Genomic DNA, 26,168 nt, shown 5'->3' with positions numbered 1-26,168 from the left:
GAACAGGCTAAAGCCCCTAAGATTTGAAGGTGCTGCAGACTCCGAAAAGCAGAGATTGTGTAAAGAAGAGGGCAGGCTCAGATGCTTTGGTCTTGTCACTTCCAGGTGTTCTGCCCAATGCAGCCTCAGCACCCTTTCAGTGCCCTCAGGGAAAGGGAAATTGATTCTTCTTAAGAAGTGTTACTGTGGGTGAACATTTTGTGCCTGTTTATGTGGGACAAAACATAGTTCTTAGGCCTGCCAGAGATAGGCAGCATTTGATCATTTCTGTATTCCATCTGGCAGCAGCTGGCTATTAACCTCACCTACTGCTGGCTCAGTGTTGGTGCAGTGCTGTTGTGCCTGCCATGAGAGGGAAATGTGCAACTGGAGAAAAACAGTGTTAGTCCCACTTGTAAATAAACTTCTGTGGTCACCTACCAGAAAACAAAAATTGAAATTCTTTCTCTTTAAGGTTAAGTCATGTCTTCATTTACGCGCAAATCCACTATATCATTTCTGAAGTATGCAGTCGTGTGTGTTGGCCTTTTTAAATGCAATTTCCTAAGGAATGGGAAGTCATTCTTCTTACAGGGCAACGAAATTGATCTCTGCCCAGAGGAGTGAGAAAGAGTTCTACTCTGAGAGGAGGCTGTTTTCTGTTTACTGTTTCATACACAGTAGAGGATCTACTAAAAAAATTCAGCCATGGCATGTGTATAGGGAACAGTACCATTAGTTTTGGCACCAGCAAGGCTTAGTTGGTGTCTTGTTCTTCCATAATTAAGGATGTGTTGTGTTGTGTGTGTTTGCCTTTTTTCTTCTTTAAGGCTGGTTGACCTTAGAATAAAGAATCAGGTTATAGTGGTGGAGTTGCTCTTCTCTCTCCACAGAAAGATGGAATATGCTTTCACTGCTGGATTTTAGCTGGCTTTAGTGCCTATTATAAATCCTTGAAATATCTTTTGCTGAACTGGGTAAGGAAGAATGCAATGAAAATGATATGTGTGAAAAGGCTGGTGAAGGTTTGTTATGATAAGAAAGCAACCAGAAGAAAGTGTTTGGTTTTGGTTTTTTGTTTGGTTTTGGTTTTTTGTGGTTTTTTTGGTTTGTTTTCTGTCTTCTTTTTAAGATTAAGCCCAAACCAGAAAGGCAGTAAGGAATGTGAACAGCCTAAAAGATAGAAAATTAATGTGGTAGCCACCTATCTACAATGAAAATGCATTCATTGCTACAGTCACTATCTTAAGGAAAAGCCAGTTTGGAGAATGGCAAGATTGTGAGCCAATTACTGTTAAATACTTCTGATGGTGGAATTGTGCTGTTTTGCTCACTCATGTAGTACAGTGCTTTCTGCTAATATAGTGTGGTCTACCTGACCACAGGGTAAATCAATCAGTTTATATGAATATGGATATAAACCTGGAACATCACCAACAGTCTGGGCTTTATTTGGCGTCACTCTCCTTTTTACCATAACTAAAAAGGGGAATGCAGGTTCCTTGGCAATTCTAACTTGATGAGCCATTGGTGACTCTGTAGCAATGACAACCTTGCCAACCAGACCATGGCACAAAGTGCCACATCCAGGTTTGTGCTTCCATTTTGCAATCTTCGGTGTTTGGGAAGTGTTTCCCAAAAGTCTGGGTAACTCTTGATAGGTGCAGAATATTGTGCACTATACATTGCAGGTTTAATGTCGTTTAACAAACTCTTGACTTTATAGGGGCCTTAATGTTCAGACTCTTGTGGCAAAGTACAAGTACTGGAGAGGTGAAGGAGGTTTTTCTCCTTCCCAGGTATGTGTCTTGTTCCTCCAATAGCAGCTGCTGCTCTTGCAGATGTGCAGCTCTCAGTCGGTGAAGCAGTTTTTGAATTACACCTATTTGTCCTGCAATAGTCGGGGCTCTGAGTGTGAAGTGAATTTGTTTTTGTGTAAAGCAGTGCTCTGGGCTGAAATCTGGTGTGCACGAGCTGTGCCGTACTTGCTGTGGGGATAAGCACTTTCTGTCTGCAGCTGGAGCATGTGTTTCAGCTCAGCATGTTTGTATCAGCAAGAAAAGTTAAATTTGAAAAAAACCACATTTTTCCCCTATAGCAGTCCATTTCTTGCAATAATTTTCTTCTTAATCTCACTTTTTTGCTAGATTGTAGCAACACGTCTTTAATCTTCTTGACACTGAATTATACTTCATCACTATAGCTAAAGGAAGAACTTAAACTGGTTTTCTATCATAAATAACATTATGTAAACCTTTTTAAAAGTACATTGGGACTGAGATTCTGTTGCCTAAGGACAGAGGTCTGGAGCTATCATAGAGGCTGTAAGTTATTAGAGATGTTTGTGTAGAACAAACATTCAGCTCTGGGAGGCCAGTGCTTGCCTAGAGAAGCAGTTGGAGGCCAGGGGGGCTGGGTATGGCATAGGAAATGGGACTAGAAAACTTTCTACATGCAGTTTAATCCAACCCAGAGTTTCCAAATTAATAGAGTGCTACTGTTAATCATTCTCCAAAGTGGCAAAACATTGTCTAAAGAAAGCAGGTTTTTTGTATTTTAACTCTTCTAGTGTGCACATTGCACAATACTTCTGACTGTAACATCACTAGATTTTCAGGTCTTTAAATGTTTGTGGGTTTGGGCATTTTTTGCGGTTTTTTTTAAAAGGCTAGAAGTTGGGATTTTTTAAGGTTACCAGGGCCGCCAGTTAGTAATAAACTTGTAGACTGCTGTAATAAACTTCTGACTGCTGCTGTGAGTGTGTTACATTGGCACAGTTGATTTTGATAGCTGTTTTCAGCTAGTGAGTGTAGTTTCAGCTAGTGCTGGTTTTTAACTAGTGAATTTGAGAGCTGAAATCCTTCTATATGCTCCAGTAATGCTCCTGCAGTAGTGCCTTTCAAAGTAATACAGTGTGACAGACATGTCCTGTCCTGTATCAATTTGTGTAGCAATCTTTGTATTTGAACTGAAAAGGGTATTGCTAACAAAAAATGTAATAGACACCTCTTGTTTTTCCACAAGTTGGCAACTATTGTGTTTTGTGTAACTATGTCTACAAGGTATGTTGCTATACAACATATGTATCTTTAGCAAAGCCTTATTACCCTCCAGTTTGTGATTTGTTACTGAATCTTTACTGATTTTTTTTGGACATATGTTAGACATAAGAGTGGCTGAAGAACACAATTTGTTGCTGCAATCTCCAGACTGCAGGGTGGTGAAAGTTACAGTCTGTTACTTGTAGCGTGTAGGCCTGAACTGGTGCTTTATGCTTGTAGGCCTTACTGAGAGGGGTGTGATTCACTGCAGTCTGAAATGCAGTTTGTAAAGACTGTAGTTCATACTTTCAAGGTGCTGCAGAGCCCGGAATATGTCTGGAAGAAGCATTTTGGACAAGAGTGTACTTCTTGGTAGTGAACTACAGGCTGGAAACAGAGTGGCTGGAGAGCAGCCTCGCAGAAAGGGACCTGGGAGTTTGGATTGACAGGAAACTGAACATGAGCCAGCAGTGTGCCCAGGTGGCCAAGAAGGCCAGTGGCATCCTGGCCTGGATCAGGAACAGTGTGGCCAGCAGGAGCAGGGAAGTGATCCTTCCCCTGTACTCAGCGCTGGTGAGGCCACACCTGGAGTGCTGTGTCCAGTTCTGGGCCCCTCAGTTCAGGAAGGATATTGAAGTGCTGGAGCAGGTCCAGAGAAGAGCAACCAGGTTGGTGAAGGGACTCAACCACAAGCCCTATGAGGAGAGGCTGAAGGAGCTGGGGTTGTTTAGCCTGGAGAAGAGGAGGCTCAGGGGTGACTTCATCACTCTCTACAACTCCCTGAGAGGAGGTTGTAGCCAGGTGGGGGTCGGTCTCTTCTCCCAGGCAATCAGCAATAGGACAAGAGGAAACAGGCTTAAGCTTTGCCAGGGAAAATGTAGGTTGGATATGAGGAAGAAATTTTTTATGGAGAGAATAATCAGACATTGGAATGGGCTACCCAGAGAGGTGGTGGATTCACTGTCCCTGGAGGTTTTTAAGATGAAACTGGATGTGGCACTCAGTGCCATGGTCTAGTAACCATGGCAGTGTTGGATCAAGGGTTGGACTTGATGATCTCAGAGGTCTTTTCTTGGAGTTTGATTCTATAATTGCAAATACAACCATCACATTACTGGCTAGTATAAGGTAACTCTCCCTGATCATGGAGGACAATGTTCAGTAGGTGCAAACCAGTTAATTTCTGTGCTCCAAATTGCTGTTTAGCAGAAACAAGGCCTTAAAACTGGTGTGTCTACTGATCTAAATGGGATGTAGTTATTTACTGCAGTATTCCTGTTTATTGTCAGCTAGCTATAAGCTGCTTAAAACTGGGTTACTTAAGCTGGTGTCAATCTACAGTACTGCTGTGACTTCTACCGGTTAATCTGTTCTCTTGATAAACGGGATTCTTGCTTTTGCTGCAGGCAAGCATTTCTACGTGCCTTAGGTAAAATCGTAGCAGAATCTCTAGTAATGTCAACAGTCTCTGGTTTGTTTCTGCTATCATCCCTGCAGCATGTAGATTGTGGGCCGTGAAGGTGGGGCAGTATCTGCTCTTCCATTCTTTGTCTGTTCTTAGTCATACAAATGGCCCTCTTGCTGAAGAAGAGAAGAATTATTTCTGTATTGTCACTGTTCAGAAACATTTTGGGTAATACAAAATAGTGTCTGTACCCTGTAGCCCTAAAACTTGATGACCGCTATACTGAATATGTAATTGCTGTAGGTGTAAAATGACTGTTCGTGAAATTGGTGTTATTATTTCTGACTGGATTTGTTAAGGGAAAAATACTGTGCTGGATACAACAGCTTGAGGCTGCTGCAGCTCCACGCCCCCAGGTATAACCAGTTGTAAGGCTGAAAATGTGTTCCTGGTGGGCATGAGCACATGCACACGTAACATTTACATGAAAACACATCTGGCCACACCAATCAGGCAGACATGCAGATACTTAGAGGAACACAGCAAAGACAGCCTCATCTTGCTCCCTTCCCTATCTGAGCAGGAGGAGATCACATATATATACGCATACACAGATATACGTATAAATATATATCTATACGTACTGGGTTGATACCCTCCAGCAGCTGACCTTAGACACTTAGTCTACCCAGCAGCTGGTTCCAGAATCCCAGACTCCCCAGTTGCTGGTGTATGGGCACTTACACTCCTGAGGCCATACTACTGTTCCCAGCGCTGGCACATGCTGTCTGTCTCTTGGCTGGCTGAGACTGCCCTGGTTACCTGATGTCCAGCACCTGTCCACCCACACGGCCTTACCCTTTAGAGAGACATAAGTGTGCATACACATGTAGAGCTGGTGGCACTGCCCTGGTCCTCCCTACAGACCTTTGTTACTGTTTTGGTGCACATTTGTCAAGTGTCTCAGAAATGTATTTCATTTAGTTATGTGCTTCTGAGATGATTTCCTATAGCATAAACCTGTGTGTCCAAGATACCTTCAAAGGGGTGTTGGCCTTTTGTAACGCTGCTCTTCTTTTGCCTATTTTCAAATCAGGCAAAAAAACTTAAATTGAGGAGCAGCCCTGTCGAAGTTACAGTTTGTGGTAGGCAGCATTCAGTGCAAAATTTGGATCTACAGGTTAGTCTGGACCTTGGTGTTGCCCTACTAACTCTGATGTCTTGAATTTCTGGCACCACTATGCTTACACAGTACTTTCACAGACTGTGCAAGTCTCTTTCCTTAACAGATCCATAATGGATGCAGTATTGTAAAATAAATATCTTTAGTGGAAGAGGGGATGGAGGGACTTCATGGAGGTGGTTTACCTGCAGCTGTGATGCATTATGGTGTGAATTCTCTTAACATTCAGAATTATGTTTTAGTGGGCTTATGCTCAAAAATGCCTGACTTATAACATGTAATTTCCATGATGTATGTGAAGGCCTGCCAGTCTGGGTGTCAGGGCAGCCCCTGCTCTGTGGGGTGCTGAGTTCGGGGGGGCTTTGTCAGGGTCGTGCCTGGGCTGTGCTGAGCTGCTCGTTCATCAGCGAGTCTGTGACTCTGGACAGGGCCCGGTGTGACAGGCCTGTGTCAGCTCTGACAGGGTGCTGCAGGGTCAGATTCTGTCCCTCGCCTTGGCGGGTCAGTGGGAACTTTGCCAGAGGGATGGAGGCCATCGCTGCCTCCGGCTTCAGCGTTGCTTTCTCGACTGAGGGTTTCCCGGGGAGGAGGCCAGTTCCAGTCGGCGGCCAGGCTCCCGAGTGCGGGCAGGCGAGGAGGCGGCCCTTGCCTTGGGAATGGGGATGGGAGGCGGTGCCGCCGGCGGTGCCGAGCCCGCCCGCTGGGGGGCGCTGTGTGCCCCGGGGCCTCGCGCGCGCCCCTCGGGCGGCCGCGGCGGGGTGGGTGCCACGCGCGGGGAGCCCCGCGGGGCCTCGCTGCCCCCGGCGCGTGAGCGGTGCGCGCGCCCGTTCCAGAAGGTTCGCCGCTCGCGCGGCGCTGCGCGGGCCGGGCCGGGCCGGGCGGCGGGCCCTGCGCGCGGCGCGGGCACGTGACGGGCAGGCGGGAGGGAGGGGGGCGCTAGCCTATGGCGCGCCTGCGCGCGCTGCGGCGCGGTGACGTCAGCGCGGTGCGCACGCACGTTGTCCCCAGCTGGCGGACACACGGTCCGCGTGAGAAGGGAAGCGGGAGGCCGCGCGCGCCTCGCGCACGGTAACGACCGGGGGGCGGGGCCGTGCCGGGCGCACCGGCCGCGTCGCGCGACAGCGCCGCGCGCCTCCCCGCGCGCCCCGCGCCCGCCGCCCGAACTGCGAAAATTGACACCAGGCGCGGGCACGAGGCGGCCGGGACCGGGCCCAGCGGCCGCGCCCTGCCGGCCACGCGAGGCGCCGCTGCGCGCGGGCCGCCTCGGGGGCGCCGGCAGAGCCCGCCCCGCCGGGCAGGGCCGCGCCGGCTCCCGGCGAAGGGCGGCGCGGTTTCCACACGTGCGCCGGTCCCGCTGCCCTCCGGCGGCCGGTGCGGGCGGTGGTTCCGGCCCCCGCCGCTCCCGGGCAGCTGCCGCAAGCGGCGGCTGCCGACCCCCGTCCTTGGGCTTCTGGCTGGGGCCCGTCCGGCAGGGAGGGGGCGGGGGGTGCGGAGGGCGTTCAGAGCGACAAGCGCGGCGCTCGGCCCACGGCTGTGACTCCACCTGCCCCGGGCGGGGCGCGCTCGCCTCTCGCCGCCGCACCCGGGGCGGCCCCTGCGGGTGCTGGATCACTCGCTCGGTCGGTGGGTGGGTGTTGAACGGGAGCGCCGCGCGCGGTGCCCGCTGCCACTGGGCGCGCGTCACGGGGCTCGCGGCGGCGGGCGGGGCCCGCGCTCCACCGCCGGTCCCCTTCCCGCGGTGCCGCCCGGCACCTCCCGGCCCGGAGCGACGAGCGCGGGGCGGCGGTCCCGTCCGCGGGGTGGGGAGCTTGGGTTGGTTTGTGTGTGTGTGTTTGTTTGTTTGTTGAGACGGACGTTCTCACGTCTGATTGTCCCGATTTGAACGGGTCTTGGTGCGACTTGGGGCGTGTTTGGTTGGGTGCTGCTTCTCCAGTACAGGGTCTGCGTGTAGAGAAGGGCTGTACTTGAAGCTGTTTAGAACTTCGGTTTCAACAAATACACTCATTTTTCCTGAAATACTAGATTAGAGTCTCTGTGCTATAACAGTATAGGCCAGTGTGTGTGGCCGAGTGTAACAAAATGTGTGAAATTGCTCATGTGGTAGACCACGTTGGCACTGAAGTAACATACGTTTTGGCTACTCTACCTACACGTAAACACTTTGTAACCACACACATCTTCGACTGACTTGACACTGTGTGTGGCACTTGTGGCAGAAATAACTGTAACACTGCAACGTAAGAACTTTGTTGCTCAGTAGGACTTTATATGCATAGTATTTTTGCTGAGTACATGGTTGTTGAGCTTTTTTTTTTTTTTGTAGGTGTAAGTTCTACCTTAAGTAGATTTAAAGGCACAGGCCTTCTGCATATCTTGAAATCACTTCAATAGTGTGTTTCCTTCATAAACCAATATAATTGTGGTGTATATTACAGAGAATAATGTGAACTCACTCTATGACTGTACATTCACTATACATTTGAACGTGTTGTATGTGTATATAGAAAGGATAAGTTGATGGAAACCCACATACAACTTAGGCTGTGATTTCTTTCTCCCTGCTCTGTGTATTTGAGATTTATTTTTCAACTGTGTTTGTATAGATGAAAACGAAAAAGATTATTTTGGGGATAGCTTTCTGTTTTGCTGGGACTTAATAGGTGATCCATTGAAAAAGCAGAACAACATTCTTAAATTAGAAAATATGAAGGTGATTTTGAACAACTAATTCATTTCATATCCTAGACTCTGTTAAGGAATTCTTAGTGGGTAGGTAGTTGTGGATAAGTTTGTGGGGAAGAATTTCCTCTGGAAACTAGGGCTGAAAACCAACTCTTGTAACTTCACAGGTATCAAAATCTGTGCAGAAGAGTTTTGGTTTATTTCCTCTGACTTAACTTTTATAATGACTTTTAAAGTATGAAATGTAGAGGGTGGAAATAAATCTCTCCTATTTTCTATGTGTCCAGAACATTTATCCTGGGGTATAAATTGCCTCCTGAGCTTTAAATCATTTGCCACGTGCATGTGGCAGCTGGTTTGCACGAGGAGTGTTTCCTCTTACTGTACCTCAGTCCTAACAAACTAAACGTTTCTTATAAAATATCCAGTTCATTTAAAACTCGTGAATTTAATTCTCTGGAAAATAATGTGATTGTTTTCCAGCAGCTAACTCATAGAATCATAGAATGGTTGGGGCTGGAAGGAATCTTTAGGGTCACTGAGACCCGACCTCCCTACCAGAGATACCTTCTACTAGACCAGGTTGCTCTGAGCCCCATCGAACCTGGTGTTGAACACTTCCAGGGATGGCATCCACAGTTTCTCTGAGTAATCCATTCCAGTGCCTCACCACCTTCACAGTAAAGAATGTCTTTTTAATATCCAAACTAAACATACTGTCTTTCATTTTGAAGCCATTCCTCCTTGTCCTATCACTGCATGCTTTTGCAAACAGTTCCTCTCCAGATTTCTTCTAGGTCACCTTTAGGTACTGAAAGGCTCCCCAGAGCTTCCTCCAGGCTGAACAACCCCAGCTCTTTCAGTCTGTCTTCATGGGAGAGATGCTGCAGCCCTCTGAACATCTTGGTGACCTCCTCTGGACTCACTCCCAAAGGCTGATGTCCTTCCTGTGCTGGGGATGACCCCAGAGCTGGATGCAACACTCCAAGTGGGGTCTCACCAGAGCGGAGCAGAGGGGTGGAATCCCCTCTCTCGAACCTGCTGGCCACGCTGCTTTTGGTGCAGCCCGGGATTGCCTGCTCATGTCCAGCCTCTCACCCGCCAGCACCCTCAGGTCCTTCTCAGCAGGGCTTCTCTCCATCTGTTCATCCCCCAGCCTGGATTGATATGGGAGGTTGCCCTGTCCCAGGAGCATCATCTTGCACTTGGTCTTTTTGAACCACTTCTCTTGAGTGTTTATTCATCCAGGTCCCTTTGGATGGCATCCCATCATTTAGGCTTGTTAGCTTCACCACTCATTTTTCCAGTATGGACTCCTAGGGGACACCACTTGTCCTGATGTCCATCTGGACACTGGGCCATTTACCACTACCATCGGGATGTGACCATCCAGCCAATTTCTCATCCATCAAACAGTCCACCTACGAAATCCATTTCTCTCCAGTTTAAAGTAGTGTGTCACAGGGAACTGTGTCAAAGGCTTTATGGAAGTCCAGATAGACAACATCTGTAACTCTTCCCTTGACCACCAGTGTAGTCACTCCTTCGTAGCAGGCCACTAGGTTGGTCAGGCAGGACTTGGCCTTGGTGCAGCTGTGCTGGCTGTCCTGAATCGCGTGTCCTCCATGTTCTTAGCACGGCTTCTAGGAGGATCTGCTCCATGATCTTCCCAGGCACAGAGGTGAGCCTGACAGGTTGGTAGTTCCCAGGGTCCTCCTTTCTACCCTTTTTAAAAAACAGATGCAATATTTCCCTTTTTCCAGTCATGTGAGGCTTCACTTGACTGTCATGACATTTTGAATGTTATGGAGAGTGGCTTGGCACATCAGCCAGTTCCCTCAGGACCCTGGGATGCATCTCAACTTCTAGCAGTGGTGATTTACTGTGGTCTCTGATTCCCACCAACTAGACTTATGATACAAGAATCAATCATTTTTTGTCAGTGTTGTATTCCACATGTAAGAAGGATCAAAATGCAAACATCTGGATGTGGGAATAGCATTCTTGTGGTTACCAGAAGTGCTTGTTTTAAATTTTACACAGAGAAATGTACAGGCTATTTGAAAAAGGAAGTAGTTTATGATCATTTCTTGTGTGTTGACATAATCCTTAACCTAGGAGGTAGACAAACAAAAATGTAATTGTGTATATGCAGATAAAAGTAACATTTTTAGCTCTCTAAACAGTGATTATACTAATCATAACAGTACAAATGTTTCTTGTTTGATTTAAATTATTTCCAGAATTCAGAAGATAAAGGTAGCTGAGGCCTGATGCTTCACATTAATCCATTTAATCTTAGCTCCATGGCCTTCTGGGGGTTAGTTTGTCTTTTTCCAAAGCTTATCCATTTGAACTATTTTTTCCCTTCTTTTTGTCTCTGCCTTTGACAGACAAGTAGAAGTTCTTGGGGTGGGGAGGGGTGTAAGCAAGAAAATTCCAACCACACAAACGTAGTCATTTTCAATAAAGAAATTCAGCAAAAATGTTTTTAACATTTCTTTTTCTTTTCCTCCTTTAAATTTGTGGGAAGTTTTAGACCTCAGGGAACTCCTTTCTGGCGAAACTTTTGCCTTTATGTCAGAAATGTGTCATTTGCTCTCCTGAAAGTTTTTGACTAATGTTGTTAAACAAATGATCTGAAGAGTTGAGGCAATGTCAGAAAAAAGAGTGCTTTGAAATACCAAGCAAACCAAGATATTCTGTTGTGACAAAGCATATAGGAAAATGCAATTTAAAGGTGTCCTGGCCCCCTGTGTCTCAAAGGTGTAAATTACATACATGCAGGCAACCTTGATTTGTTATATCCTAACTGTGCTCTATTTTATAGTACTGGTTATCTTCCAAGGTTTTAACGTGGAGAACTATTACAAAAAGGGTGTCTCACAAAACTTAATTACTTTCTTAGACTGTATTGGAATATTTGTAACTGTGTCTTCCTTTTCTTCCAGAATGTTGAACACGCATAAAAGATTATCAGAACCGTGTAGAATTTGCATTTGATTTGAGCTCGTGAGAGTGCTCATCATGGAGAAACAGCAAATTGTCTTGGCTAGCCGGGATGGTGGGACTGTGTCTGGTGCAGCACCTGCTTTTTTTGTCATCTTGAAACAACAGCAGGGAAATGGAAAAGCTGACCAAGGAATCCTGGTAGCAAACCATGATGCTTGTGCTCTCGCCAGCAGTGTATCAACTCCAGTAAAACCCAGAGTCAAGACCTGCCTCCCAGCTGACTGTGTCTCGGGGGCATTACTGTCACCCTGGATAACAACAGCATGTGGAATGAATTCTACCATCGCAACACAGAGATGATTCTGACGAAGCAGGGGAGGCGCATGTTCCCGTATTGCCGATACTGGATTACAGGTCTGAATTCCAGTCAGAAATATATCCTAGTCATGGACATTTCTCCTGTGGATAATTACCGATACAAATGGAATGGCCGTTGGTGGGAGCCCAGTGGGAAGGCAGAACCACATGTTCTTGGGCGAGTGTTTATTCATCCAGAATCACCTTCCACTGGCCAATTCTGGATGCACCAGCCAGTGTCCTTCTACAAACTTAAACTTACTAACAATACCCTGGACCAGGAGGGTCACATAATCTTGCATTCTATGCACCGTTATCTGCCACGACTTCACTTGGTGCCTGCAAACAAAGCCACAGAAGTCATTCAGCTTAACGGCCCTGATGTCCATACATTTACCTTTCCACAGACGGAATTCTTCGCAGTTACAGCCTACCAGAACATCCAGATTACCCAGCTGAAAATAGATTACAATCCGTTTGCTAAAGGATTCAGAGATGATGGGTTGAATAGTCGACCTCAACGTGATGTGAAACAGAACAGTAACTTGGAATTGGAGGGAGGTGATGTTTTTGGTGCTGCTGGCATTTGTGGTCGCCCTGCTGAAGTTGATGCATTAGAAGTGCATCAGAGAAGTTTAGATTCTTCACTGACTGGTCAAAACCCATCAGACACTGAGCTTAACAAAGAGTCCTTTAATGCAGAAGGAGACTTTCTGGGTCTCCTGGACACTGACCTGTCTTCAGGTGTTATGCCAAAGCTAAAACAAGAAGTCTCTGAAAGGTGGGTTAACACTGCATTTTTAATACAAATACTGTTTGAGTGGGATGTTTGGTAAGCAATTAACAGGATGCTCAGTGTCCAAATTTACAGCTAAAGGTTGCATGACCTGAAATGGAAGAACACTTAGTATTAGTAAAAGCTTTTCTTTGCTCGAACAATCATTTATCAGTCTGGGCTTTCTAAGGTGTTTGAGGAGTGCAAGAGTTCAATGTTATTTTCTGTGTTTCTTTAGCTCCCTTTGTTAAGTGTTGAGGGATTTCTTCTAACCCTCTTAGCATTTTAGAAGGCTAAATTTATTTTTTCAGAGTTTTAAATAACACATTGCAGTCATCAAAACACTGCCTTTCCTTTTAGGGTTGCTTGCCACATTGACGTGCTGTCTATGTAGCTTCAGTTTGCATTAATGGATGGTGTGTGGTGTGTGTGGGTGTTCGGGTTGGGTATGTGTAGGGATTGCTGCAAGGCAGTTGTAGTTGGCAGCACACCACTGTTTTGTCAATAACTGCTTGGTGTGAATTCTTTTATTCCACAAAGTAGTGTGAGGTGGCCTGCCTGTTGGTAGTCAGTTGCCTTATGTTTGCTGTGAGGTAAGAGAAGCTGCACCGACGGAAGTACTTCAGAGTAACTTCCTTTTGCTAAAGCAAGCCTGGCAAAACCTATTATTTTACTGCCCTTTCACTTAGTTTCCAAAATCTAAGCAATAGAACAGAGCAGACAGTGAATAGTTAGTAGTGTCAACAGATACTATAGGTACTCTGAATGTGAAGAAATAAAAGAGCTTTCTATATTGCCTCATATCACTTTGTCACTTCAAATTACAAAGTTCTCCATACTTTGACAGTTTATTGAGATTAATTGTAATAATTCATGAGTACTAGAATTGTTTTGAGATTTAGAGTGCCCTAACCTTTCTTCTGCAGTATTTTCCACTGTCAATCTATTAGGAAGAAGAACATCTAAACTTCTTATATTCCCCGAAAATTGTGTTGTAACCCACTTTAAAGACTGAAAGTACACTGATTACAGAGAGGATGGGCTTTCTTTAGTTCTTAAGAATACAGCACAGAGAGGTGTTTAGATAACTTTGTGTATTGGAAGTAAAACTCAGAAAATAATTATTGACAGGTTTATTTTGTCTTCATAGCAATACTTCATTTTCCTGGAGAAGGTCATTGAAGCAGATTATTTGGAGAACTGTTTATTTCTAAGGAATGAAAACCATTGTTTTAAGGACTCAAGGACCTTCCTAAAAAATATATGATGCAAATTGGCAGACTTTGTTTCTTTTGGTCCATGTTAGATGTCTTCCTTCATTTTGCCTCCAAGGCATTTTATCTCTGAAATGTGCTAAAAGCTGCACTGACAGGAAAAGACTATAAAGGATCTTTCTGTTGTTTAGGTTTGGAGGCACCTACCATTTGATGAATAATTGTTACCACCATTATAGAACTACCTTTAAGCGTTGTCCAGCTTTTTGTTTTAGGTTTTTGTAATCTGTGTGAAAAAAGTAAAATTCAGTACTTGGAAAGAGAATATTGATCTTATCCGAGAAATGGCAGAACTGTCTTTGTATGCGCTGGAGTTCTTCAGAACATTAGTTCTGCTTTTTATTCCTGATCTGTTCACGGTCTTTTCATGCCATGTAATTGAGTTTATAAATATGTCAAGGGCTGGCATTGAGCCGGTGGCATTTTTATTTATCAAACTAAGCACATTAATATTTACATATTAATAAAGACTGGGCAATAGTTTTTTGTGGCAGGCAAGCTCTTAGTCGTAGTTGATAGTCTCTATCTTGCTTTTATGCAAGGTACTGATTTCTGCTTAGTTTAGGTTTGGTGAGAGGCAGAAGTTGGGAACTGCTACCTGTCAGATAGAAGAAGTGGAGTTCCTAATGCTGTAGAGCATGATACTTCCCACCAATACTCAATTCTTCTGACATTTTTGAGAATGGAACTGTGTAAAAGGTTGCATATGCCTGAGAGTAATTTTAATCCTGAGTTATTAGAGGACTTTTGAAGTAAAGCACTATTTCTCTTCATAAAAGGTACTAACTATGTGGAGGTTTTTTTGTATTTTTCTTCATAGTCTGATAGTATGTTTAGTTTAATCAGGTGCGTTGTAAAGAAAATAAATATTTAATTCAAGTAGTGGACGCTTCTATAGGAATGTTTATGCCTGGAAACACTCAGATGTTTGGGCCATGGAAGGAACCACAAGCAAAATCTCCTGGTTCTTAAGTTTTTCAGGCTAATGTACCCTTTCTCCCTTCTAAAGTCTTTTAGATTTCTTGTTTCAAAAATAAAAATTCTGTGGGATTTTTAATTATCCTCTAGTCTTGTTTTTCCGATTTACTTGTCCTGTGTTTACTGTTGACAGTTTATTTTTCTTCTTTGCCTTTCTTTTGGGAGAGAAAGGCAAGTGATCATCCTTCAAACCTCTGCCACAGGTTGCTAGATTAATTCCCCAAGACATGAAATTTTCCCCCTTCCCCCCGAAAAATTGGTATGTCTTGGTACTTTCAAAAAATGAACAGCTTAATGGGTTTTAATTTGGCAAAATGCGAGAAGGCAATTTCTCTGCTTTTACTGTTCTATTGCGAGGGTGCCAAATACATTACTTGGGCTATAAGGAAGATGGTTTGAATATGAGCATTGTTCCATATCAGTCAAAGAAAGAGCTAGTTAAGACATTATTTCAGTATTTTATCAGATCTTGGAATAAGCTGAGAATTTTGAGAGGACAGGCTTCCTTGCCCATAGGTAAGAGGAAGAGAAGTTTGTGACTACTTATGTTGCACATAACTTCACAAACTAAGGGCCAAATGAAATTACTTCAGTGCTAAAAAGCAACTTTTTTATTCTTTAAGAAATTGATCATTGCATCAGAACTTTAAAACAGAAAAATGCTGCTCAGGATTTGTGCAAATAATTTATATTCTCATGCATATGTATATGTGAGTTATATCTCACTCTTGTCACCATCTGGCTTGGTTCCAATATGCAGAATAAAACAATATTTGTGTTTAGAGATTTCAGTTTTATGACTGGGCTTCTTTGGTTTGGATGCTGTCCAGAGAAAGGTAATCCTTAGCTTACATATACACACCTTGCAGTGGATAAAGGAAAATTACGAGGGAAGTCCATGCTTTACTGGACTTCCAACTGGAAACAATAGAACTTGGGTGAGAAATTTATTCTGCCCTGTAAGTTTTTTAGGGTCTTTTGTCTCTTTATTTTTGAGAATTTTAAGATAGAGGAGCAGATACATTCACTTTTAATTGTGGGTCAGCTGTACTGAATCAACCTCTAGCTGTAATGTGACAGGATTTTCAATTGCCAATAACCTGTAAGTGGTTTGTCTTTGAATTTCTTTGGCAGTTAACTCACTAAAGAAAAAGGAGTTTTAATCTTACAAGGACATTTTAATCTTACATTTGATGTTATTAATTAAATGAAAGCTAGAATCTTTCTAATAGGAAACTCCTTGTCCAGAGATGACAGTAGACAAAACTCTGCTGCTGCCTGCTGTTCCCTCACAAGGCAGGTTTTTCGTCAAGTTTAATGCTAGTTACTTAATGTCTTCCTGAACTGCAGGAAGTTTTTTAGATAGCTTCCCTCTTGTTCTTTAGGATTTTATATGTAAATATATAAATCTGTATCTCGATAGTCAGCTCCCTGTTTTAACACTGCAGTCTTTCTTCTCAAGGTGAAGACTCCCAGCTCCATGTTACGACTCTTGTGCGTCCCAGCTTTTCTCCCTAAAGTATGTCCTCCATCTGCAGAAGGAGGAAGCAGCCTCTTCATCCACTTGTTTTCCCCTTCCTCAATCCCAGCTGTGGGTTCAACTGAGCATAGTCATTCTTTAAAGGGGTACGGATGGATAATATTAATAATAAAATAGACACACATACATATATACATCCAAGATACGTAAAGCAACATTCACTCTCTATATAATTTAGCATTATTACAATTATGTTAAATTATATTTGACATTGTTATAATTAACAAGGAGTATTATTTTAATAATAAAGATGAAAATTTGAATAATAATTTAATATAATTAAAATTATATGTAGTGTCTCATATATATAAAGAAAGTATTGGAATACCAGGCCATACGTTTAGTAAATAAGTTCTGACTCTTTTCTGAGGTTCACTGAATATGAGTTTCTGATTTCATACCTTAGCTGTTTTCTCTTAAGATGAGCCAGCTTCTGATACACTTTAAAAAAACACTGATTGCAGTTTTTTGACTGATGTGTCTGACCCTCAAGAAGCCCATCATCAGAGTGTAACTGCCTGCACTGTTAGTGTTCTGAATCTAATACATGGTATACCAAATTCTGATTAGGTTAGTACTCAGATTTAGTGAAAATGGAGAAAGATTCACCAGGATATTAACATTCTGTAAGCGTTCAAACAACAGTTGAATTTAGGAATTGTCTATATGTGGTTTTAGGATGAATTGACTAAAATTTTAGTGCATTAAACACTCACTTGGCTTCTTATTTGCAAACACAGTGGCTTTAGTGTCTTAACAAGATAGGCGTCAAACTAAGGCCACTTCTGAGCATTTCAAACATGACAGCTTAGCAGAAGTTCATGCTGCGTGAAAGAGGAAAAGAGACAAATGTCACCCTGGTATTAGTAGGGAAGGAAGTTGTGCTGCTACCTTCAGATAAGAAATTGAATTGTTCTTAATGATGGCGATTTCTTAGGGTTTTTCAAGTGCTTACTTCTAAAAATGTAAGCTTGTAAATGACAGCTAATTTGGCAGACCCACATCTGGGAGCATTTTGGAAGCTTTTTACAATATGTAACCAAGGATTATGTGAGATGATGGAATTTCAGTAAAGGAAGAGATTTGATAAAGATCTTACGTTGTGTTTTGGTTTTGTCCCCTCCCTTCCACCCCAGTCCCATTACTAGCAGTTACGAAAGTGCTTCTCGTGTGGCATCTCCGTTGGACCCAAATGGACACTTCAATGTAGTCATTAAAGAGGAACCAGCAGATGACTATGACTATGAGTCAAATATTTGCATACAAGGTATAACTGTGAAACAGGAAGACACAGATGAAGAAACTGATGAGTATTCCAACACTGATGATGATGATCCCATTGTACAGAAACACCTCATGAGACGACGTGAAACAGATGGAACTGATGGAGAATTCAGGTCTAGGAAGCGTACGCTGACCAGTCCTTCAGGTGTTGCCAAAGCAAAAATGTTAAAACTGGATAGTGGTAAGATGCCTGTAGTCTATTTAGAACCTTGTGCAGTCACAAAGAGCACAGTGAAGATATCTGAGCTGCCACAGACCATGCTTTCCTCTTGCAAGAAGGAGAAATCCCCTTTGAATACAATCCTGGATACTTTACCTGTATGTTTTGAAAATCACAAAGACTCTTACTCAGGCACTGTCGCTGAGGAGTTAGTTATGAAAAAAGAATCTCCTGGGAGTAAAATGTCACAGAAATACTCTTCAGTCGGAGAGGCCCAGTGGGCTCTATCCAAATCACCTAATCTTAATCTCAGGGGCTCAGTAAATTGTGACTTTTCAGACAAATTGGTCTGTAGCAGAAGGCGACCTGGTATACTGAAGAATCCTGTGTCCCTCAAAGGCTCTGGTAACAATCAAACCACCCTATCATCAGTTACAACTAAAAGAGGAAGGCCACGCAAACTGAAAATTTCCAAGGCTGGTCGACCACCTAAAGGTATAGGGAAAACTGTAATAACGAGCAAGAACACCTCATTGGGGCCTGGGAGTATCGTTCCAGATGTTAAACCAGACCTTGAAGATGTTGACGGTGTCCTTTTTGTGTCCTTTGCATCAAAGGTAAAACCTCACTGTTGTGAGAAAAATTGAAAAGCTTTTTTGATAATAACTTATTTTTAAGATCTTTTTGCTTGCAATCTGGAGGTATATTTTGTTTTAAACTGAGTTTGGAGATTTGTGGCCTCTTTCCAAATCTGTCCTTATACTGTGCCTATATTACTCATAACATTTCCTTACTTTTTGGCAGCTTAGGGAAAAGTAGTGGTATCTGGAGTTCTGTATAAAAGAACTCATACTTGTTTATTAATCAGTCTCAAGTTTTGAATAACTGGTGAAAATTTGATGTGTCCTAGTTTGCATTTAAGTGTTTTAAGGTATCTTGCACTTACTCAAGCCTCTTTATGTATCTAGGAAGCTCTTGACATTAACACTGTTGATAGAGCTGGAGGAGAAGAGTCACAGAATCTTCAGGCTCCTCTACTGACTACAAGTGATCCAGGTACATTTTTCTATTTTTTTTTGAGTGACTCTTCCCTGCAATAAGGGAATTTAAAAAGACACACTGAAAAGTTAATAATTAGGTCAATTTTTTGCATGGTAAATGTTTTTTTATATATTCTCTCTTTTTTATTTTTTGAGCAGATTGTCAAGCAAGAATACATGTGCTGGAAAAGGAATTGATGGAAGAGCTAAAGACCTTGAGGCATAAACAAGTAATACATCCTAGCCTTCAGGAAGGTAAGCAGGCAGTGTACGTGCTGTTGCACCCGGTTGATTATTGTACTTAATCATACTGAGCTGATGATTTCCTACTGGTTGCGATACTGTATATGCCTAATCCATCTGGGATTTAGGTTTTCATTTTCGCACATTCTTGTCGCAAACTAGAAAATATGGAGGTGGCAATAGATGGATCATGAATCTCCAACAGGAGAGCAGGAGTCTGCATGTTATGTGACTCGTGCAGAAGTCACTGAGCCTTCAGACAGTGCCTGTCTTGTAATGATCTAAATCAGGTTGAGAGCAGATGGAGTTGATTTCACTCTTTCATTGAAATAAATATTTCCTGATACTAGAGGAGCTAGAGATCCAGCAACAGTTACTAAGACTGCATTTGCTATATTTGAGTCCATATTTCTTTGAGTCCTTGTAGATCCAGGTTCACTAGCCACATAGAGGGGCCAAGCAAGGTAGTTGTATTTTGTGATCTTTTGTTTATATACAATATTATTCTGAGATAGATGGGAAAAAGTCAAGGATCCACAGAGCAGAACTTAATCTTCTTTCTACTGATGATGTTGAAAGACTTCAGCAACAGTAGTCCTGAGACCAATGTCATTAACATAGTCATCAGAGCAGGTGATGAAATTACTGATCCCAATGGAAGTGTTGTACCTCACGCTCCTGAGGTTCTGGCCCTGCATTTTTCAAGCGTTTAACTGTAATACTGTAGGGATCCAAATACTGATACTCTGATGTGAGCTGTTCTGACTCCTCAAAGAACTTCTTTGGTGGAGAACGCGGGATTATCTTGAGTGCTTTATGCATGAGATATGATGACTAGTAGCCTGTCATTTTTTGCAGTCATTTGAAGGGATGTCTTCACCTCTTGCTAGCGTGGAGATGATATTTCTGTCTTTAAACTTTGCAAAATGGGCATAAGGAGGGGATAGAGAGTTCTTAGATCTGTGTCCTAGATGTGGTGAGAATAAAACAAGATAACCCATCTCTAGCCAAGTTGTACCTTGTTGATACAGCATCAGTGTTGGCAGTTGTATCATGAAAATGGAGTTTTCCCTTGCCATGATTCCAGAAACAGGCATCCCTGTTGTCTAGTGACCTCACTGGCCAACCTCCCCTCACAGGTCCCTGTGTGTTGTTGTGCATTACATTACCACCATGTTTTTAAAAATAGGGGCAAAACCCTTTTGTGGTCAGCTGCTGGGAGTGCTAGCTACAAGGCTAAACAAATGTTACAGTTACGTTAAACCTTCTTGTAGACCTCCTAGATATTGTCTTTACTCAAGAAAAGTATCATAAAATTATAGTATGTTGGCAACCATGTGATACCTTAGCAACTACAAAACTAGCGAGGACTGTTTTACTCTTGAGATGATCCTGCAGCTGAGAATGTGCACAACCCACATGCTTTTCCTCCAGCTTCTGGAGTGGTGTGAAGTGTGTAGTTGAGAAGCTTAAGATTCTTTCTGAGATTCACTGATGAAATGTTGGAGCTGTACCTGAACTCCACAATTGCTGTTGATTTTTAAAGTTTAAAACATAGTGATTGAGGCTGTCTAGATCTTAGAAGCACCATCACTGCAGACTTCATTAAGAAGGGAATCCAACTTAAGCATGTTAGAAGGAAAGCTTCTGCTGGAGTACTGCAGTACTATATGGGATGCCTCTTCTAAGCTAATTTGAATCTCATATTATATTCCTGAAAATTGAAGGCACTGTTGCCATACATTGTATTTCAGATTTGTCAACTGCCACTGATGGAAAAGAGAAAGTTCTTAAGGCTCTTCATTTGCTACTATTTGACTGCAGCAACTGAAATGTAGCAATATCATGGAGATGATAGAAAGTAGTAAAGGTGATAGTTCACCTGTCATGTAGGGGGATGTCTGTGGTGACATAATACTTAATTGTTACCATCTCTTCTCCTGTGGCTGCCTGCGTGCATTTCATGTTGCTCTTGGAATCATCCTCTTGTTTTTTGTCTGGGTGATCCTAAACTGAAATAGTAGATACTGTGTATGGGTGATGTTCTTTTTTTTTTTTTTTTTTTTTTTTGAGTATTAAACAAAGATAGGCTTGATTTTGGAGGTGACAGAATGGAGTGTCAAGAAAAATAAACTCTGTATGCTTTTCCATTTTGTTTGAAATAGAGTTTGAAAATAAATAGATGGCATCCTGACATTTGTCAGTTAACACGTTTTTATACAAAATACCAGATTGACTTGCTTGCTTCTCATTTTCCCTATGTAGATATGAAAATTCTATCTCACTAGACTACCTTTGATAACAGTATCTGTTTAAACAACCATGTTTGAGATCTGTTCCGTGTTTCCAGGCTGCCTGTAATCTGGTCACTGTGTTGCCTCTTATTAAAATAAATGTGTATCACCAACACTGAGATATCTATGCAAATACTGCTTTATATTTTTTGAACCTTGTCAAGTCATACATGTTCAGTTTCAAAGCTCACACGTTTCATTTATTAATTTTAGACATATTGGCAACAGGAGCAACATTTGTAGGTTTCTATAGCTAAAAACCAAAATAGATGTTCTCAGCTCCCAACTGTGAGCTGAATTTGATTGACAACAGTAATTTTTGGAATTCGGTGTGACAATATCTTCTGGTGCAAAGTGAAATTTCCTAGCTTCTGCTTTTCTCAGCATTTCTGAATCTATATTTATTTTGTCATGGATAAAGATAGCTTTTGTAACCAAGTAAATCTTTCAATTTGAGTATTTGGGGACAGTTAGTGAAGGAATGTATTGTAGGCAGTTAAGTATTTATGGGGGCATCACCAACATGGATTGTTTAGTTTCCTTATGGCCATCTTCTCCCCTGCTTCAGGGGAAAAATAAGTGTTTTATTGCAAAGTGCCAAGTCCAGGGAAAAAAATTAACTACTGAGACTGGGATCATTTGATGAACTAAGTTCTGATATCAGTCTAAATACAAGTTTGTATCATAACAAACATACACACATTCTTCAGAGCTAAAATGTGCTTTGTTCTTCTCTCTTACTGCTGGTTGAAACTGATGTGTGTGTGGTGTATGTTCTTGTACAACATTAGCTTTCAGTACAGAAGGGAATGTAAGTGCCACTGGCAGGGTTGATAATTTAGGTAGTAATATGAAATGTCAGTCAGCTTTGTTGGGTTCAGAAAGTACGTCTAGTCTTCAAGGATGTAGACAGTGCTGATTTCTTCAGAAAAACAAGCAGAAGCTTTTACTGTGAGGTTTATTACAACACTAGCACTGTGGTTAATAAATTTCTGTGAAAACTTAAGAAGTAATCAAGATAACTATGAAAAGTAATTCAGTCTTTTTTCCCCTCAATTTCCCATTACATAAAATACTCTTCAATTCATACCTGCTATAAATCCAATATAAGTAACAGTTATAGGTGCTAATGCTGTTTTTCAAGTCTCATAAAATGGCAGGTGAATGCTAGAAAAGCCTGTGTATAACTTAGTGGTTTATCTTTTAGTAAATAACTTGACTTTCTTGTAGTGGGATTGAAGTTGAATTCTGTGGACCCAACAATGAGCATCGACTTGAAATATTTGGGTGTGCAACTTCCTCTTTCCTACTCAAATTACTCGTTGTGGAGCTATCCCGGAACCAATCCCAATTCTCCAGGTGGGTAGAATATGAATTTGATGAAATCCAGAGTATTACCTTTTTATTATCAATGATGAGAAGGAGAGAATGACCATTTAGTTCAGCTTAATATCTTAAAGAGATTAAAGTGGTATTGAAAGGACAAAATATGAGAACTTCCTTGAATCATTATGTGGTTACTAGCCAAAGAGTCCTGAGTAATTGTGGCTGGATTGTCTTCAGCCTTCCTGTTTTGTGATGGCTGTGATACCTAGTTTATTTTATACTGCCCTTTCAAATTGCTCAGAAAAAGCCTAAGCAATCTAAATTTGTCTAATGTTGCTCACATGCAAAACAAGCAAACAAAAAATTGTCTTTTAGAGAGCTGAGATTTAGAATTTTCCAGAAGAGCTTGAGATGCCACTTGGGAGCTACCCTGTAACTTCTTAATAATTATGTATTACAAAAGTGCTGACTGATTATGCTTTTCTAAACTTACTTGGTATCCAAACAAGTGCATTTCTCATTATACTGTGACTGTGATTCTAATACTGTTGATAGGCATTGTTTTTAATGATGGATGAAGTGTATCTTAGTTTATATGTTTATCTGTCTTCTACTTAACTTTTCTCCCACTGTAGTATTCTGATTACTGCGTCTTTCTTAATCTGCTGCTTTTGGGAGCTGGTAGAGGCAGACATTGAATCTCAATTTTGTTTACACTGCAAGAGAGGCAGATTCAGTTCAGAAGACCTCTGTCAGCTTGGTGTCAAATGCAATTATTTCTAGCTTAGTAATACCTGAAATGGTCACACAGATCCCTGTTCATATTTTTACGTTCTAACTTAGCTCTCAAAGCTCATGGATAACTTGTGAGAGATGTCACTGCCTTTTGTGGTAATTTACTGTCCATGCCCCTAATTGATCTGAATTTAACAGAATACCAAACATTAAATGAAGTTTCTACAGGTCTTGTAAAAGTCATTGACTCAATGCAGGGGAGAGAATCAAATTACTTGTCTTGCTGAGTGCGGCTGTAGAATCAGATCAAAACTGCCTGTTCCATTTTAGCCTACTAATTAGTTGATTGGCCCACTAGACTTCTGGAATCAACTGCTTGCATCATTGTTAAGGAGACTAAAACTGAAAATATAGGAGAAGACACTTTTTGTATGGGATAACAAATGCATGATCATACAGAAGAACTCTACAGGAAGCTTGTATTTGTTAGTATTCTGTTAACTGGAAAAAAAAAAAAGTCAAAATCAAGTTGCTTCAAACTTTTTTATTTTCTACTGTTCATCTATTCCTGAAAAGGAAAAAGTAATAGAATCAAGCTTGGTTCATAAATTGAGGCTAGCTTTCTTCTTTTCCAGATACTGGATTTCCTTTTGTTTCCAGAACAGGAAAAACAAATGATTACACAAAAATCAAAGGCTGGCGAGGGAAGCTTCATGGTGCTTCTAGAAATGAAGGTAAAAAAAAAAGTAAACCGAGAGAAATCAGTGTCCATATTTCCAACATGTGGCCTTTTTCTTGACCATCCATATATCTTGCAGTTTGGTATTGGTGTGTGTCTTGACAAGAAATATTTTTATGTATTGAAACTGTTACGATTAAAGAATTTTTTAGTACTGGTTCCATAGTCAGCATGGAGGTTTGTGAGGGAAGAGAGAAACGTGCTCTGAGTAAGATAAAAATACATGTCTTCTGTTCTATACAGAAGGCTTGAGTGAAGATGAAAGCTGTTATAGTTTTGGTTTTGTTAGTTTTGAGTTTACATGAAAGTATGGTAATTCCAGAATTAAGTTGCCTCAGGGACCCTAAAGAACTAGAGTAATTTTCATTTATATTGATGTATTTTTAACTCTAGTTAGAGCAGGTATTCCTGACATATTTGATTACTTCACCATACTTTAGGGAGAAATGGATCATTGGCAATATGCCAATTTTTTACTTTATATTTAGCTTAAATATTTATATTATAACTTTGATGCCCAAAAAGGCACTTTTATGGGACATTCCAGATATGTTGGGGTGTACCAGGTAGTTCAGGTGCTTAGGAAAAGCAAAGTAAGAATAGAAACACGGAAGCCCTGCCTGTTGAAGGCTTGTTTTTGTGAGTGCTGTGTGGTGTCTGGCTGAGATGGAGCTCATTTCCCCATAGCAGCCCTCACAGTGCTGTGCTCTGCATTGGTAACTGGAAAGGTGTTGATAACACACCAGTGTTTTGGCTACTGCTGAGCAGTGCTGGCACAGCACCAAGGCTGCCTCTCCAACATTCCCCATTGGCACTAGGCTGGTGGATGGGCATGATCTTGTGAGGGGACATAGAACTCAAAATGACCAAAGGGACATTCCATACTATGTATCTACTCAACAATAAAAGCTTAAGAGAAAGGAGAAAGAGTGGGGGCAATTGTTATTTATGATGTTTGTCTTCTGGAGTAACTGATGCTTGTACTGAAGCCCTGTTTCCCAGGAAGTGCCTGGACATCACCTGATGATGGGGGCTAGAGAATAAATCTTGTGTTTTCCTTTGCTTCCACACATGGCTTTGCTTTATTAAATTGCTTTTGTCTTGACCCATGAGGTTTTTTGCAGCTTACTTTCAATCCCCCACTCTACTGAGAAGGAGAGGGATGGAGTGGCTTGGTGGGCACCTGGAGTCCAACCAAGGTCAACCCACAACAAATACACGTGTGAGATCTCCACAAAAACAGTGGTTCAGGCCGCTGGTTGTGTTTCAGAGTGGATTATATTTGGTGTACCTACATTTTTTAAGAGATGTATTTACGTATTCTATAATGTTATTATATTATTATTATAAATTATATTATTATTATAAATGTTATAATATTATTATAACATTTGTCAGTGTGTTTTTCCAGGGCTTAAAGTACTCTTTTATTTATTTAGGTGGCAGTTCGGAAGGTTCACTGAAGAATCGCTCAGCATTCTGTAGTGACAAGCTGGATGAATACCTGGAAAATGAAGGGAAATTGATGGAAACAAGTATGGGGTTCTCTTCTAACACTCCCACTTCTCCTGTGGTGTATCAGCTTCCCACTAAGAGCACTAGCTATGTGCGAACACTCGACAGTGTTTTAAAGAAGCAATCCACTGTAATTCCATCAACATCTTTCACGTTCAAGCCTGTTCCTCCATCATCTACCTCTAGGAAGACAAAGTCTCAAACCAGACAGACGAACAGTAGAGTAAGGTCATCTTACAAGCCTATTCTGCCTTCACCTTTTCTTGCAAAGCAGAAACAGAACTCATCAGGGTCAGGGGAAAAGGCTTCTAAGTCTGCTAGCAGTTTGAGTAACCAGGCAGATGGTTTTGTGCTGCCAGCTGTGGATGAAAATACATTTCCAAAACAGATTAGTTTGCGTCAAGCACCACAACATCAACAAGCAGCTCGTCCACCAGGTTTGTCTAAATCTCAAGTGAAGTTAATGGACTTGGAAGACTGTGCTCTCTGGGATGGAAAACCACGTACCTATATTACAGAAGAGCGAGCAGACATCTCTTTGGCAACCCTGCTTACAGCTCAGGTAGATCTGTAATTGTTTCTTTCCTTTCTGTACTGTTGCTTTTTTTAATCTGCCCATTTACTGATATTGCACAGACATGCAGAAAAATAAGACTGAAGCTGCTA

At 42.0% G+C, this 26,168-nt stretch overlaps 1 protein-coding gene across 1 annotated transcript in view; it reads left to right on the top strand.

Annotated features, from left to right (window-relative positions):
* Positions 1-26,168, top strand: part of MGA (MAX dimerization protein MGA) — a 63,872-nt gene that overhangs the window by 1,032 nt on the left and 36,672 nt on the right. The window contains 8 exon segments of the mRNA XM_050336503.1: positions 11,242-11,525; positions 11,528-12,380; positions 17,303-18,227; positions 18,579-18,666; positions 18,810-18,905; positions 22,418-22,546; positions 23,884-23,982; positions 25,427-26,064. Of these exon segments, the coding sequence (XP_050192460.1) occupies positions 11,318-11,525; positions 11,528-12,380; positions 17,303-18,227; positions 18,579-18,666; positions 18,810-18,905; positions 22,418-22,546; positions 23,884-23,982; positions 25,427-26,064 (3,036 nt within the window). The 5' untranslated portion in view covers positions 11,242-11,317.

This window comes from Myiozetetes cayanensis, unplaced genomic scaffold, assembly GCF_022539395.1.
Source record: "Myiozetetes cayanensis isolate MyiCay16 unplaced genomic scaffold, myiCay2020 scf6-25, whole genome shotgun sequence".
Taxonomy (NCBI): domain Eukaryota; kingdom Metazoa; phylum Chordata; class Aves; order Passeriformes; family Tyrannidae; genus Myiozetetes; species Myiozetetes cayanensis.
The sequence above is the reverse complement of the archived record's forward strand: the minus strand, read 5'-3'. Positions and strand labels throughout refer to the sequence as shown.